This window comes from Capsicum annuum, chromosome 6, assembly GCF_002878395.1.
Source record: "Capsicum annuum cultivar UCD-10X-F1 chromosome 6, UCD10Xv1.1, whole genome shotgun sequence".
In the NCBI taxonomy this organism is placed as follows: domain Eukaryota; kingdom Viridiplantae; phylum Streptophyta; class Magnoliopsida; order Solanales; family Solanaceae; genus Capsicum; species Capsicum annuum.
This window is the reverse complement of record NC_061116.1, coordinates 219,528,857-219,544,123: the sequence shown is the minus strand read 5'-3', so window position 1 is coordinate 219,544,123 and position 15,267 is coordinate 219,528,857. Positions and strand designations below refer to the sequence as shown.

At 34.9% G+C, this 15,267-nt stretch overlaps 1 protein-coding gene across 1 annotated transcript; it reads right to left on the bottom strand.

Annotated features, from left to right (window-relative positions):
- Window positions 1-755: 755 nt before the first annotated feature.
- LOC107875644 (cytochrome P450 94C1) lies at window positions 756-2,711 on the bottom strand. Its single transcript, XM_016722432.2, has one exon. It carries the CDS (start codon window positions 2,454-2,456, stop codon window positions 993-995), a length of 1,464 nt encoding a protein of 487 aa, XP_016577918.1. The 5' UTR covers window positions 2,457-2,711; the 3' UTR covers window positions 756-992.
- Window positions 2,712-15,267: the final 12,556 nt, after the last annotated feature.

The following is a 15,267-nucleotide window of genomic DNA, read 5'->3' as shown; positions in this document are numbered from 1 at the left end:
ATGAAAATTATTACACCATAAAATACGCAATGTTTTTCTCACACACCCTCACTTCATAAAATACTATTCTCACAGAAATCTTCAAGTGAATTATCTCTAAACCTCTTTAATAATAGTAAAAAAGAAGATAAATATTTTTATGTGTGTTAAACAATGAAGGAGGTGGAGTTTATTTATAACTCCCAACCTCCTACCAACCAAAGTAAATTTTCGATGTGAGATTTTCTTTCTTCACAACAAACTTCAACAGTACATATATCATATAGCAGCAATTCCTGTTACTAGTATTTGGAATGAGTTTAATAGAATTTCACAAATTTAGAATTTGAAATTTCTGAATTATAATTTGAAGTTTATAAGTTCAGAAATTTATTAATTATATGAATCGTATTCAGTAAATTATCAGCAAATATACGAGATTAGATCGAAGTTACTAGCTAGTTTTGCAGAACCCGCACCTTGCTTACTAGCCGCGCCAATGCGTTCTCCGAAGTCTTAACAATTGGCATATATTTAAGCAAAAAGTTTAAGATCTGATTAATTCATCAATCAATCTCAAGTTAAAGAAGTACTCCCTCTCTTTCATTTTACTCGGTTCACTTACTAAAAATAAAATAATTATTTTAATTGATTTGTCCAATTTATTTATTAGATGACAAATTTAATAGTCAAATTTAGATTTAAAGTGCATAATTTAAAAAGTTAATTTAGTAAAATAAATTCAAAATACTATGTTTCTTAAGGAGAGTGAAAAGTAAAATAAAACGGATGGTGCGTCTTTGTTATTAGATACCCTTTCGACGTTAGTCTAGGTTTACACTTTACATACATAGTTCAGCTCGCTAAGCCTAAAACGCTAACTATAGATGAAGTCTGAACTAATAATTAGTTACAAAAGCTATCAAATTCTACCGAATTTCACTATTGACGGTAGAATCGACTGACTTGACTCTAAATCCTGAATTTGTCAGAATCTGTGACTGAGGCTATTGTTATCGTCTTTCTTGAACCATGATGGGAAGTCCGCCTCTCAATGTGGCTGTCAAGCCTGGCATGAACTTTGGTGTCTGATCTTTTGACACAACTTGAAAATCAAATTGTCTAATCATAGCCAAAGCAAGAGTCTTCATCTCCGCAATAGCCAAATCTTTGCCTAAACAAACCCTAACCCCACCTTGAAAAACCGGATACTTAAAAGGACATTGTGGCTTGAAAACCCCGTCTTCCAACCATCTTTCTGGCTTGAATTCAAGACAATTTTGACCCCAAATACCCTCCATTCTCCCCATCGCGTATGGATGATAAGTCACCCTGGTCCCTTTAGCCACGAACGTACCATCAGGGAGAATATCATCTTCAAGGCAAAACTTCGAATCAAATTGAACCGGTGGAAATAGCCTAATGCTCTCATGTATAGCCGCGGTCAGATAGTGCATTTCCCGAATCTCCTCAAAAGTAGCAAGAGTCGCCTTTTCTGTTCCTCCCATGACTCGACTCGACTCAAGTCGAATTTCATCTATGACTTGTGGGTGTTGGCTTAATAGCCAAAAGAAAGTAGTCAAAGCTGACGCAACAGTGTCTCTTCCAGCTAGAAGAAAACTGACCACAATGTCCCTAAGTAGTTTGTCATCATCAATGTTCCTCATGAACCTAGACAAAAGGTCATTTTGGGAAGAAAAATCATTTTTTCTTTTATGAATAATTACCTCTTCAGCAAGAATATCAACCATTCTAATTGCTTCCTTTAGCTTCTTTTCTGATCCAATATTCAAAGCCCTTTTAATTTTCCATACCAAAGGGGAAACTGTCATAGCTCTTTCAGCAGACAATTTCGAAGCTAAATCAAACGCAACTTGAAGATCTGAAACAGGCAGTGATAATTTCAAACAACCAGGATCCATACCAAATGAAAATTTACATATACTATCAAACGAAAATCTCCGTAAAACGTCTTGCAAATCAAAAACGTCGCCGTTTTGGACGTTACTTTCCAAAAGCGGAATCAACCTGTTTCTAATTTCGTCACCAACGATCTCGAAAGCGAACGAACGTATCGATACGCTTCCGAGTTCTAAACTCGCCATTTTACGCTGAAATTTCCACATTTCACCGTCTACGGCGAAAATTCCTCGGCCTAATAAATCGCCGAGGATTGTGGAAAATTGTTTCCCTTTAGGGAAATTATCGAATTTTGTTTTGAGCATGTACTCAACGTTTTTTGGATTTGCTGTGATTACATTTCCAAGAACGTGTACATGTATTGTACCACTTGGTGACTTTTTCAGTAGATGACAGTACCAATCACAAAGATTCTTGAATTCTAAAGACCAGCTAGAATTCAAGTACCCTTTACAAATCTCACACTCACAATAAGGTTTAATTCTAGAAAGAAAGAAGAGAATTGATAACACTAGTACTAGTACTGCCAAAATCAAGAAGAACAAAGTAGTAGCCATTGCTATATATGAAATATTATTTGGAAGAATTAGAAGGTGGAAACTGAGTGAATGAGCAGAAGAGGAAAGACGGTGTGGTTATTTATAGTGGAGAGGACAATGATCTACAATCTTACTTTTCTAGAAAAACCAGAAATCTACGAAACAACTTGTTTTCTTTTTTCTTTTCTTTTTTTAGGAGCACTGACACAACTTTGTTTTTCTATTTATTTTCTATCAAGTAGTTCGAGTACTTTGGTTTTAGTTTCAGAAAAGGACATATACGTTACAGCTAGTGGATGAACACATAGGACAGTGACATGAAGGAGGGACACGAGTAACGCATGCACTAAGTATATACTCCCTCCATTAAAAAAAAAAAAAAACTTACTTTTTTTTAGTTCGTTTAAATTTTATTTTTTTTTTAGCAATACTTTAATTTCAACTTTTCACGTGATATATTTAGAATCACAAGATTAAAGGAAATTTTGATAATTTTACACAACTTTAATTTAAGACTACAAGATTCAAAAATCTTTTTATTTTCTTAAATTTTATCCCAAGTTAAAGTAGAATATTCTTTTTTAAACGGAAGGAGTATTTTCGATTTGTTTGTATGATTTTATTTAGTATGAAATTTAAGAAAATAAAAGTAACTTTTGAATGTTATATCTTAAACACAAGACATATTAAATGTATCAAAATAATATTTAATTTTAATATTTTTAAATATATCACATGAAAAATTAAAATTTAAAAATTATCAATAAAAAGAAAAAAAAATACATTCTTAATTCTTTACGAAATGTATATAAAAAAAAAGAGCACTATACAAGCAAATTGAAAGAGAAGGTACTCACTAAACAAAAGTCATTAACTGTAATTTGTTGTACAGGGTGTATTAATATTGTCTATTTTAGCACATGCTCTATTTGGATCGGTACTGGCTATTGGAGCTCTAATTATAGAAATTAGTGGCTAATAATGGATCATTAGCTGTTCTTAGCATTTTTATATTTCTTAAATCTTCAGAGAACTTTTTCTTTTTCTTTCTTTGGGGGTTTAGATGTACTAAATTTGGTACCTAATACTACTTTGTTGGTCACGCTGTATAATGGAAACTAATAATTAAAACAATAATTAAAAATTAGTGCATCTCAATGAAAGTATACTAGAAAGTATGTGTATGTGATGTGCGGCAAATTATTTGACAACTACTTTAGTCGTTCCTCTTATACTAATCATGTAGTGCTATAAAAATAGTGTTATACCATATATGAAGATGGTACAATAATATTCATGTATGTTGTTTTTAGTGATTGTATGAACAAGTTATTTATTCTGCTTTACAATCGTACTAACAAATTACTAATATTTTCCTCATTTTGTTCATTGGTTTGGACTTGAGAATGGAAAAACTATTTTTATTTAAGGCGATATATGTTGACATTTTAAGACAAGTACAAGATTCAAATTGTTAAAATTAGACATGACTGTCTAATTGAAATTTGAAAGTGAAATAAAAAAAGTTTTAATGTATACAATTTTTGATTAAAAAATTATGAAAAAACTATTTTTATTTAATTAAGGCGCTATATATTGACATTTTAAGACACCTTCAACATTCAAATTGTTAAAATTAGATATGAATGTCTAATTGAAAGTGAAATAAAAAAGTTTCAATATACACAATTTTTTATTAAAAATTTATTCGCATTGAGTATTCATATCAAATCCATAAATACACAACATATGTTTGCATATTTGTCTTATCAAATAGAACGTGAGAATGAATAAAGTAAGGTTTATATTCTTTTATAAAATAAGGAATTTGAATTAGTGACTAGAATAGGAATTTAATGACCAGAATAGATTAATATATATTATTAGTTTTAAAAGATATATAATTATAATAATTAAATTGATTTGATAAAATAATTAAGTTTTTATTGTGCAATTGGATGTGTGTATAGGAAAAAAAGAAAAAAGCAAGTCACCATGCAGAAACATAGAATTACCTGCTATATGCTGCATATGTTACTTTTGAGAAGTGAGAGTATCCTATAAAATTAATTGAGATGCATAAAAATTGATTCGAACACTAAAAAAAAATAGAAAGAAGAGGCAATGTCGATTGTCGCCCATGTCGGCAACATGGGGCAAGTTACACATGACAAGACGTCGGCAACTCTAACTGGTACATGAACAAATACATATAATAATATGCAATCTGTATAAGACACATGCTCACTTTCTTTCATAGACAAAAAATAATGTACTTGTCTCAAGAATAATTAGTTCATTTTACCACTTATCCATTTGTTGAATTAGAATATGTCTAGTTGCGTTGTCTATATCTTTTCCTCTTGTCAATTTATAAAGTGGAATAAAATATCTTATTGCCATAACATGGTTCCTTGAATGGTGATGCTTAATGTTTATGTTTGTGATGTTCGGTTAAAAATTGCAGTCTGCATATTACGGTTGTCATAATTGACATTTAAATTACGTTCTCTTATTATTTCTTTCTACCTCATTTGCGTTACGATGATTATTTTAATTAATCTATGTCTTTTATTAGTTTTGTTTGAACAAATATAAAAAGTGTAATGTCACGTTGAGCTAAATTAAGGAGAATTCCGGCCTTTAAAAAATACAAGAGTACATTTTTTTTAATTAAGCCATCACTATCCTTTGGTGCGTGTGGGTTGGTGGTAGTTAAGGGGAACATAGAGATTACCTCTTACCTATGAATAAGGGATCATGTACAAGGGTAACACCAAAATATTATGATAAGATTAGCCTATACAAATTCCTCACATACTAAGCAAGTGTTGGTTATTGGGTCTTTTTCTCTTCCTATATGGATAAATGAAGCTCAATTTGGATCAACCCACTTTTATCTGTAGGCCCATTACTATAGGCATATATATTGATCTTTAGGTCTTAATCACTATCACAAAAAGAGAGTTTTCAGCAGTCAAAGAGAGAAAAACAAAGCTGATTTTCGCACCTAAATTTCAGCCATAACTGTCAATTTCAAATTACGATTTCCGCTTCGTTTCTAGTCCGGTTGAGTTGATTTTTGTATTGCTTGTTCCTCTCATCTCAACCTTTGATTAGGAACTGACGGAGCTTGATTTGGTGTCCTGTAGCTCCTTTTCTTCATTTCCGAACATTAGCTGCGTTTTTTGTGCTTTCACTCTTTTATTTCTCTAGTGTTTGGTGCCGTGGCTTATGTATTGTTTCTTGTTGTTTGGAACTTGTTTTGTGGCCATTTTGGAGAACAATATTGTAACTATTTGGTATTATAGTGGAGGTTTGGTCCCGTGATTTTTACTCTTCACATCAAAGGGTTTTCTACGTAAATTTAGTGTCTTGTGTGGTTGCCTTTATTCTTGCCCTATTGTATTTGTGTGGTAATTCATTTGCTGCCATATTACTTTATTTTGCTTGGTTTGCTTGTCTCCTCTTAGTTCAAATTGGAAGGAAAAGTTTCGACTTGGGCATTCTTCCGCTGCTACCCTATCGGGCTCTTTCATAGTGCCCCTGTCTTTCCCAATAAAGTGGTATCAGAGAGTTGGTTGTTATTGATTGTTGATTTGAATGATGGAGGAAAATATGATCAAGATGGTATGTTTGAATGGTAGTAACTATCATACTTGGAAAGGCAAGATGAAAAATCTTCTATTTGTCAAGAAAATACATCTACCTGTGTTTGCGTCTACTAAACCTCAATCCATGACAGATGAGGATTGGGAATTTGAGCACTTACAGGTTTGTGGTTATATCAGACAATGAGTTGAATATAATGTTAGAAATCATATTCTAAATGAGACACATGTCAGAAGTTTGTGGGATAAGCTCGAGACACTTTATGCTTCGAAGACTATCAATAACAAGTTGTTCCTGTTTAAGCAATTGATGAATATCAGGTATAAATAGGGCAGTCCTATTTTTGATCATATAAATGATTTTCAGGATGTCCTTAACCATCTGTCCGGAATGGGTGTAAAGTTAGATGAAGAAATTCAGGAACTTTGATTTCTTAATACTCTGCCAGACTCTTGGGAGACTCTTCGAGTTTCTTTGACTAATTCTGCTCTCGGTGGTGTTGTAACTATGAAATATGTTAAGAGTAGTGTCTTGAATGAAGAGGTGAAAAGATCTCAGGCCTTATCTTCTTCATCTTCATACTTTGATGTTTTGGTTACTGAAGAGAGGGGGAGAAACAAGTTCAGAGGTCCGAATGATAGAGATAAAACTAGAAGCAAGTTGAGGTCCAAATTGAAGGATGTTACATATGATTATTGCAAAGAAAAAGACATATTATGAAATATTGTTACAAGTATAAGAGAGACATGAGACGGCAAAAGAACGAAAACGATAATGAAAATCATGTTGCAATTGTTGCTAATGATGATCTTCTTGTTGCTTGTGGTAAGAATGTCTTAAATCTTGTTCGTGATGAGTCTAACTGATTTGTGAATTCTGGTGCTACTTCTCATGTTACATCAAAGAAGAAATTATTTTCTTCTTATACTCCAGCTAATTTTGAAATGTTGAAAATAGGCAATAATGATGAAGTTAAATTACTTGGCATTGACACTGTTTGTTTGGAAAGTAACAATGGTTCCAAACTAGTTCTCAATAATGTCAAGCATGCTCCAGATGTTCTCTTGAATTTGATTTCTATAGGAAACCTTGATGATGAGCGTTATGTTAACACCCTTGGTGCTGACCAGTGGAAGCTTACTAGAGGTTCGATGATTGTGGCTCGAGGTGACAAGTTATCTAACTTGTACGTATTTCAGGGCTCTACTTCTATAGGCTTGATAAACTTGGTGGAGAACGATACTTTATCAGAGTTGTAGCATAGAAGGTTGAGTCATATGAGTGATAAGGGGAATGATAGTTTGGCTAAGAAAATTTACTTTCTGGAGTGAAACAAGCAAAGTTGAAGAAGTATGTTTATTACTTAGCCGGTAAATAGAAAAGAGTTTCTTTTCAGAGTCATCCGCCTTCAAGAAAGCTTGATTTGCTGGAGTTGGTGCATTCGAATTTGTGTGGTCCTTTTAAAGTAAGGTCTCATGGTGGTGCACTTTACTTTGTGACTTTTATTGATGATCATTCTCGCAAACTTTGGGTATTTCCTTTAAAGTCCAAGGATCAAGTACTTGATGTGTTCAAAGATTTTTAGGCCTTGGTTGAGAGACAGACAGGGAAGAAAGTGAAATACATTTGTTCAGATAATGGTGGTGAGTATATACGTCCTTTTGATAGATATTGTAGAGAGCAGGGTATTCGACATCAGACAACTCCTCCAAAAACTCTTCAGTTGAATAGTTTAGTAGAGAGGATGAACAAAACTCTAGTTGAGAGGGTTAGATGTATGCTTTCAGATGCTAAGCTGCCAGATTCTTTTTGGGAAGAAGCACTTAATACTGCTGATTATGTTATCAATTTATCTCCTACTGTTGTTTTGGATAGTGATGTCCCTAACAGAGTTTGGTCTGGTAAGAATGTTTCTTATGATCATCTTAGAGTTTTGGGTGTAAAGCTTTTGTGCATGTTCCTAAGGATGAAAGGTCAAAGTTGGATGTTAAAACTAGGTAGTGTATGTTCATTGGTTATGGTCAAGATGAATTTGGCTATCGTTTCTATGATTCAGTTGAGAATAAACTTGTTAAAAGCCGTGATATTGTGTTATTTGAAGACCAAACAATTGAAGATTTTGACAAAGTTGAGAAGGTTGATTCTTAGAGTAGTGAGAGTCTAGTTGATGTTGATCCAGTTCCTTTAACTACTACTCTTGAAGAAAATCTTCATGATGATGAAAATCAAGTCGATAATGAAGATGATGATCATGTTCAGAATGACCAGCATGATGTTGTTGATGCTCCAGTGTAAGTTGATATGATTGATCAACAACCAGTTGTTGATGTTCCAGAGAGTTCTCTCAGATGATCTACTAGAGGGAGAATACCTTCATCTCATTATTCTCCCAATGAGTATGTACTTTTGACTGACGGGGGAGAACCTGAGAGTCTTGATGAGGTCATGGAAAGTAAAGAAAAAGAAAAATGGTTTGATGTTATCGAAGATGAAATTAAATCTTTGAATGATAATCATACTTTTAATTTCGTTAAGCTGCCTAAAGACAGAAAAGCTTTCAAAAACAGGTGGGTTTTTTGGGTGAAGCATGAAGATGGTAACCCAGTTCCACAGTACAAAGATAGATTGGTTGTGGAGGGATTTAAACAGAAAAAAGAGTTGATTTTGATGAGATATTCTCTCCAGTTATGAAGATGTCATCCATTCGTGTGGTTCTAGGCTTAGCTGCAAGTCTAGATTTAGAGGTTGAGCAAATGGATGTTAAAACTGTTTTTCTCCGCGGTGATTTAGATGAAAAAATTTATATGGAGAAACCCGAAGGTTTTGAAGTCAAGGTAAAAGAGAATTATGTTTGCAAATTGAAGAAGAGCTTGTATGGTTTGCAACAAGCTCTTAGGCAGTGGTATAGGAAGTTTGGTTCCTTTATGAGTCAGTAAGACTTCAAGAAGACTACTTCAGACCATTGTATTTTTGTGTAAAAATTCTCTGATGGTGACTTTATTATTGTGTTGCTTTATATTGATGACATATTTGTTGTTGGTCATAATGCTTGCAGGATTCAAAAGTTGAAGCAAGAGTTGAGTAAGTCTTATTCTATGAAAGACTTAGGACCAACAAAGCTGATTCTTGGCATGCAGATTGTCTATGACAGAAAGACCAAGAAGTTGTGGTTATCACAAGAGAAGTACATTCAGAAAGTACTTCGAAGGTTTAACATGGACAATGCTAAGGTTGTCAGTACACCTTTAGCTATGCACTTCAAGTTGGGCACGAAGCAGTGTCCTTCCAGTAATGATGAGAAAGAAGATATGAAGAAAGTTCTTATGCTTCAGCTGTTGGTAGTTTGATGTATGCAATGGTTTGTACAAGATCAGATATTGCTCATACTGTTGTTGTTGTTAGTCATTTTCTTTCTAATTCGGGAAGAGAACATTAGAATGTTGTGAAGTGGATTATGAGATATCTTTGTGGCACTTCTAGTCTAAGTTTATGTTTTGGTACAGGGAAGCCTATTCTTTGTGGTTATACTGATTCAGATATGGCCGGTGATGTTGATACTCGCAAGTCTATTTTAGGGTATTTGGTTACTTTTGCAGGGGGAGCTGTGTCTTGGCAATCTAGGTTGCAAAAATGTGTTGCTCTATCTACTACAGAAGCTGAACTTATTGTTGCCGTTGAAGCTTGTAAAGAATTGCTTTGGATGAAGAGATTCTTGGGGGAACTTGATTGTGATAATAGAGGTATGAGTTTCATTGCGACAGTCAAAGTGCCATACATCTTGGTAAGAATTCTACATTTCATGGTCGGTCTAAACACATTGATGTGAGATACCATTGGATTCAGGATGCGTTGGATTCTAAGTTGCTTGAACTTGAGAAGATTCATACGGATTCTAATGGTTCCGACATGATGACTAAAGCTTTGCCAAGAGGGAAGTTTGAAGATTGTTGCATGATCGCCGGGATGGCGGTTTCCTCCACATAGTTGGGAGGGGGAGAATCGTTGGATTATTGGATCTTTTTCCCTTCCTATGTGGATAAATGAAGCCCAATTTGGACTAACTCACTTTTGTCCATAGGCCCATTACTATGGGGCATATATATTTATCTTTTTAGGTCTTATTCACCATCACAAAAAGAGAGTTTTCAGCAGTTAAAGAGAGAAAAACAAAGCTGATTTTTGCACCTAAATTCCAGCTACAACTGTCAACTTCAAATTGCGATTCCTGCTTTGTTTCTTGTCTGGTTGATCTGATTTTTGGACTGCTTGTTCCTCTTATCTCAATCTTTGATTAGGAACTGACGGAGCTTGATTTGGTGGCCTGTACCTCCTGTTCTTCATTCCCGAATAGTAGCTGCGTTTTTGGTACTTTCACTCCTTTATTTCTCTAGTGTTTGGTGCGGTGGTTTATGTATTGTTTCTTGTTGTCTGGCACTTGTTTTGTGGCCATTTTGGAGAACAATATTGTAACTATTTGGTGATTATAGTGGACGTTTGGTCCCGTGATTTTTACTCTTTACACCGAAGGATTTTCCACGTAAATTTGATGTCTTGTGTGATTGCCTTTTTTCTTGCACTATCGTATTTGTGTGGTAATTCATTTGCTATCATATTACTTTATTTTGCTTGGTTTGCTTGTCTACTGTTAATTCAAATTGAAAAAAAAAGGTTTAGACTTGGATATATTTCTGCTGCTGCCCGATCGGACTCTTTCATAATGCTCCTATCTCACTTTTCATATTTTCTTTTTATTGAGGGGATCATCAATTGTCTAGTTGAAGTAAACCTTTAACCTTTCTTGATATTTGTTGGTAAGTGAGGTAGAATGTTTCACTCAGAAAGATTCTATATACGAAAAGAATTAAGTCTCTCTTGGATACTAGAGGTAGCAAAAAAAGAACGGGAGCAAAACAAAATAAAATATTTTTAGCTATTCACTTTCACTAGAAATTTTGACCAATCGAATACTAGAAAACTGAAAAAACATTTTTACTAAGGACAACCTTAATGGAGATCGTAGAAGAGCTGCTCCCGAATACGTTTTTACAGAGAAGATTGTTCATCTTTCAATTTCTCCTCCCTTGATTCAGTGAAGTTTTAAAAAAATTATTTTTAAATGTGATCAATGAGCTGCTAAATAACATTTGGCATTTGTCTTCTTCAATTAATTACCACATGAAGTTGTTGATAGTAATAACCACAACACTACTCACATGATATTGATAAATAATAAATTTTGATTTTGGTTCCGTAGTATATGATTTGTCATATTTAACCTTCTATTAATTAACATATATACTTTTCGTAAAAAAGAAAAGTTCGCTTTTGATCCTTTTAGGTAGGATATATGTTATATTTGAATTATTTTTAAAAATAATACTACCCTCCAATACAAAACAACAATGTAATTTATGGGTAACACCTTGGTAATTAATCATTGCGGATAATAAAATTAAAAGAATGTGAATGTTCGTAAGCAAAGTGATCGAAAGCGCATATCTCAAACCTAAATTAAAATTTATCAACAATGAAGGGACCAAAATATTATACAACAACAACAAACCCAGTGTATTCCCACATAGTGAGGTCTGGGGAGGATAAGATGTATGCAGTCCATACCTCTACCTCTAAAGAAGTAGAAATGTTGTTTCCGTTAGACCCCCGGCTCAAGACATGGAATAATAAACAAATTCATAGTAAAGCATGGAATAAGATGGCATAACATAAATACGACACCCATAAGTAATAGTAAACAGAGGAAAGTAAACAGATTCGTAATAAAGCATGAAACAAGGTATCATAACAAGAATAATACACCCACCAAGTAATGCCCTACACTAGCGACCCAAACTGACCCTAGCCTTCTGCCCTAATTCGCTTCCTCCAGATCTTCCTATCTAGGGTCATGTCCTCAGTGAGCTGTAACTGCTCCATGTCCCGCCTAATCACCTATCCCCAGTACTTCTTCGGCCTACCCCTACCCCGCCTAAAACCATCCAAAGCTAGCCTCTCACACCTACGAACCGGGGCATCCATACCCCTCCTCATCACGTGTCCGAACCATCTCAATCGGACTTCCCGCATCTTATTCTTCACTGGAGTCACACCAAGCTTCTCCCTGATAGTCTTATTCTGAACTCTATCCCCCCTAGTCAGCCCACACATCCAACGCAACATTCGCATTTCCGTCACCTTCATTTTTTGAATGTGGGAGTTCTTAACTGGCCAACACTCCGCTTCATACAACATGGCCGGACGGACTGCCACCCTGTAGAATTTGCCTTTAAACTTGGGCGGCACCTTCTTATCACACAACACCCCCGAAGCGAGCTTCCACTTTATCCATCCCGCCCCAATACAGTGCGAGATATCCTCGTCAATCTCACCGTTACCCTGAATCACGGATCCGAGATACTTGAAACTATCCCTCTTACATACCACCTGTGATTCCAACTTCACTACCACCTCATTCTCCAGCCTCACGTCATTAAACTTGCATTTCAAATATTCTGTCTTGCTCCTACTCAGCCTGAACCCTTTAAACTCAAGAGTTTGTCTCCACACCACTAATTTATCATTCACACTCCCCGCGTCTCATCAATCAAAACACATTATCTGTAAAAAGTATACACCAAGGCACCTCTCGTTGAATACGCCGCGTCAACACATCTATCACCAAAGCAAACAAAAAGGGACTAAGAGTAGATCCTGATGCAATTCTGTCAAGACAGTGAAATGCTCTGAGTCTCTTCTCGCCGTCCTCACCTGGGTTTTAGCTCCATCATAGATGTCCTTAATTGCTCTGATATGTGCCACCGAGACTCCACTTACCTCCAAGCATCTCCAAAGTACCTCCCTGGGGACTTTGTCGTATGCCTTCTCCAAGTCGATAAACACCACGTGCAGGTCCTTCTTCCTTTCCCTATACTGTTCCACCAGCCTCCGCACCAGGTGAATTGCCCCCGTCGTCGAGCGGCCGCACATAAATCCAAACTGGTTCTCTGATATAGACATTATCCATCTCAGCCTCACCTCGACCACTCTCTCCCAAATCTTCATAGAGCGACTCAATAACTTAATACCCCTATAGTTATTGCAACTCTGAATGTCACCCTTGTTCTTATAAAGAGGGATCATAGTACTCCACCTTCAAGCCTCGGGCATTTTTGCTGTCTTAAAAATTCCATTAAATAATCCAGTCAACCACCTTAAACCAGCCTCGCCAGAAAACTTTCAAAAATCCACAGGTATCTCATTAGGCCCCTTCGCCCTACCCCTTCGCATCCTGCGAATAGCCTCTCTAACCTTCTCTACCTTAAAACATCTACAATAACGAAAATCCCGATACTCCTCTGAGTGCTCCAGATCCCCTAACATAATAGATCTATCCCCTTCGTCATTCAAGAGCCTGTGAAATTACGACTGTCATCTATTCTTAATGTGGCCGTCCTCCACCAACACTGTACCATCCTCCCCTTTAATGCACTTCACCTGATCGAGGTCACGACCCTTCCTCTCCCTAGCATTAGCGAGTCTAAACGACCTTTTTTCCCCTCCTTTCTCCTATAACCTAGCATACAACCTCTCAAATGTTGCCGTCTTAGCCGCCGTAACTGCTAACTTAGCCTCCTTCCTAGCTAACTTGTACTCTTCCCTGTTTACCTGCTTCTCTTCTTCGTCCTTACTCTCAACCAACTTAGCATACACCCCTTTCTTGATCTCCACTTTCTTCTTAACCTCTTCATTCCACCACCAATCTCCCCGATGATGCCCGGCCCGGCCCCTAGAAACACTCAACACCTCACTAGCATTCTCCCTGATGCACCTAGCCATCCTATCCCATATATTATCACTCCAGATATTATAAATGGCTCCTATTTTATTTTAGCAATCACGTTTTCCATGTTTAGAACGGAGGATGTAGAAGTGATAAAATTTAATTTCACTTTAGTAGAAAGCAAAGTAGAAAATGTGTGTTGGTTCTGAAAAATCTAAACAAGAAGTCATGGGATGTGTCTAGATGGACTATAAATGTCAACTAATAACTAGTAAGGTACATGCACAAAGATACACTTGCCCACAGGGGCGGGCCAACCTTTCGCTAGAATTTATCCGAACCTTTATGAAAAAATATACTATTTATATATAATTAAAATTATTTTTATATATAAAGTAAGTGTTGAACCCCCTATGATTAATTTTTTTTCAAATATTAAATCTGTTTAATTGAAATTTTGGCTCCGGCGCTAAGGAGATAGTACCCTTTGAATTAGTATCTTTTCTAGGAACTCGGAATCAAAATAAGCCACAAAATTAAAAAAGTGACCAAAATAAACTACCTATTTAAAAAGTTACCAAAATAGGCTAAATGTAGTAAATTATTATGTTTTTCACTTTTTTTTTAACGGTCAACACGATTTGTAAAACGTAATAATTTATTACGTTTTTCACAAAAAAAAATAAAAAAAAAAATAGTGTGCTATCACATCTTCTTTATGTCAAATCATGTAGTTTGTAAGTAATTAATTTATTACGTTTTACAAACAGTGTTTGTAAACGTAATAATTTATTACAAACTACAAACAGTGCTTGTAAGTTGTAATAAATTATTGCAACTTACACCTTTACGCCTACTCACATCACATCACCTTTATTTTTTTCACTTTTAAATTTAACTCACTCCACCCCACGTATAACCCTCCCACTCCACCCCACGTAGAACTCTTCCACCCCACATATTAATACTTTTATAAATTAGAACCTTGTTATTACAATTTAAAAATTGTACATAACAATTAATTACGTTTTTAGTCCAACAAAAATTTTTAAAAAATTATTGCTTTGTTTTGTTAATTCAAGTACTACCTAACCCACTTTTTTGACTTTTTTTCAAAATAGTATTAAAAAGTTACTTTTTATAAATAAAAAATTGCTTAATTAAAAATTTCATTTTACAAAAACGTAGTGAAAAATTACATTCTTTTCTAAATTTGTCAGTTGAATGTATAATTATTGATGTGACCACATACACAGGGATTGAATAATTAAAAATGCCGTAGTTGAAATTTTTTTAGACTAAAAACGTAATTAATAGTGACACAAGGACTACGTTTTTATAAAATGAATTTTTTAATTAAGCATTTTTTTATTTATAAAAAATAACTTTTTAATACTATTTATGAAAAAAAATAAAAAAAGTGTGTTAGATGGTACTTGA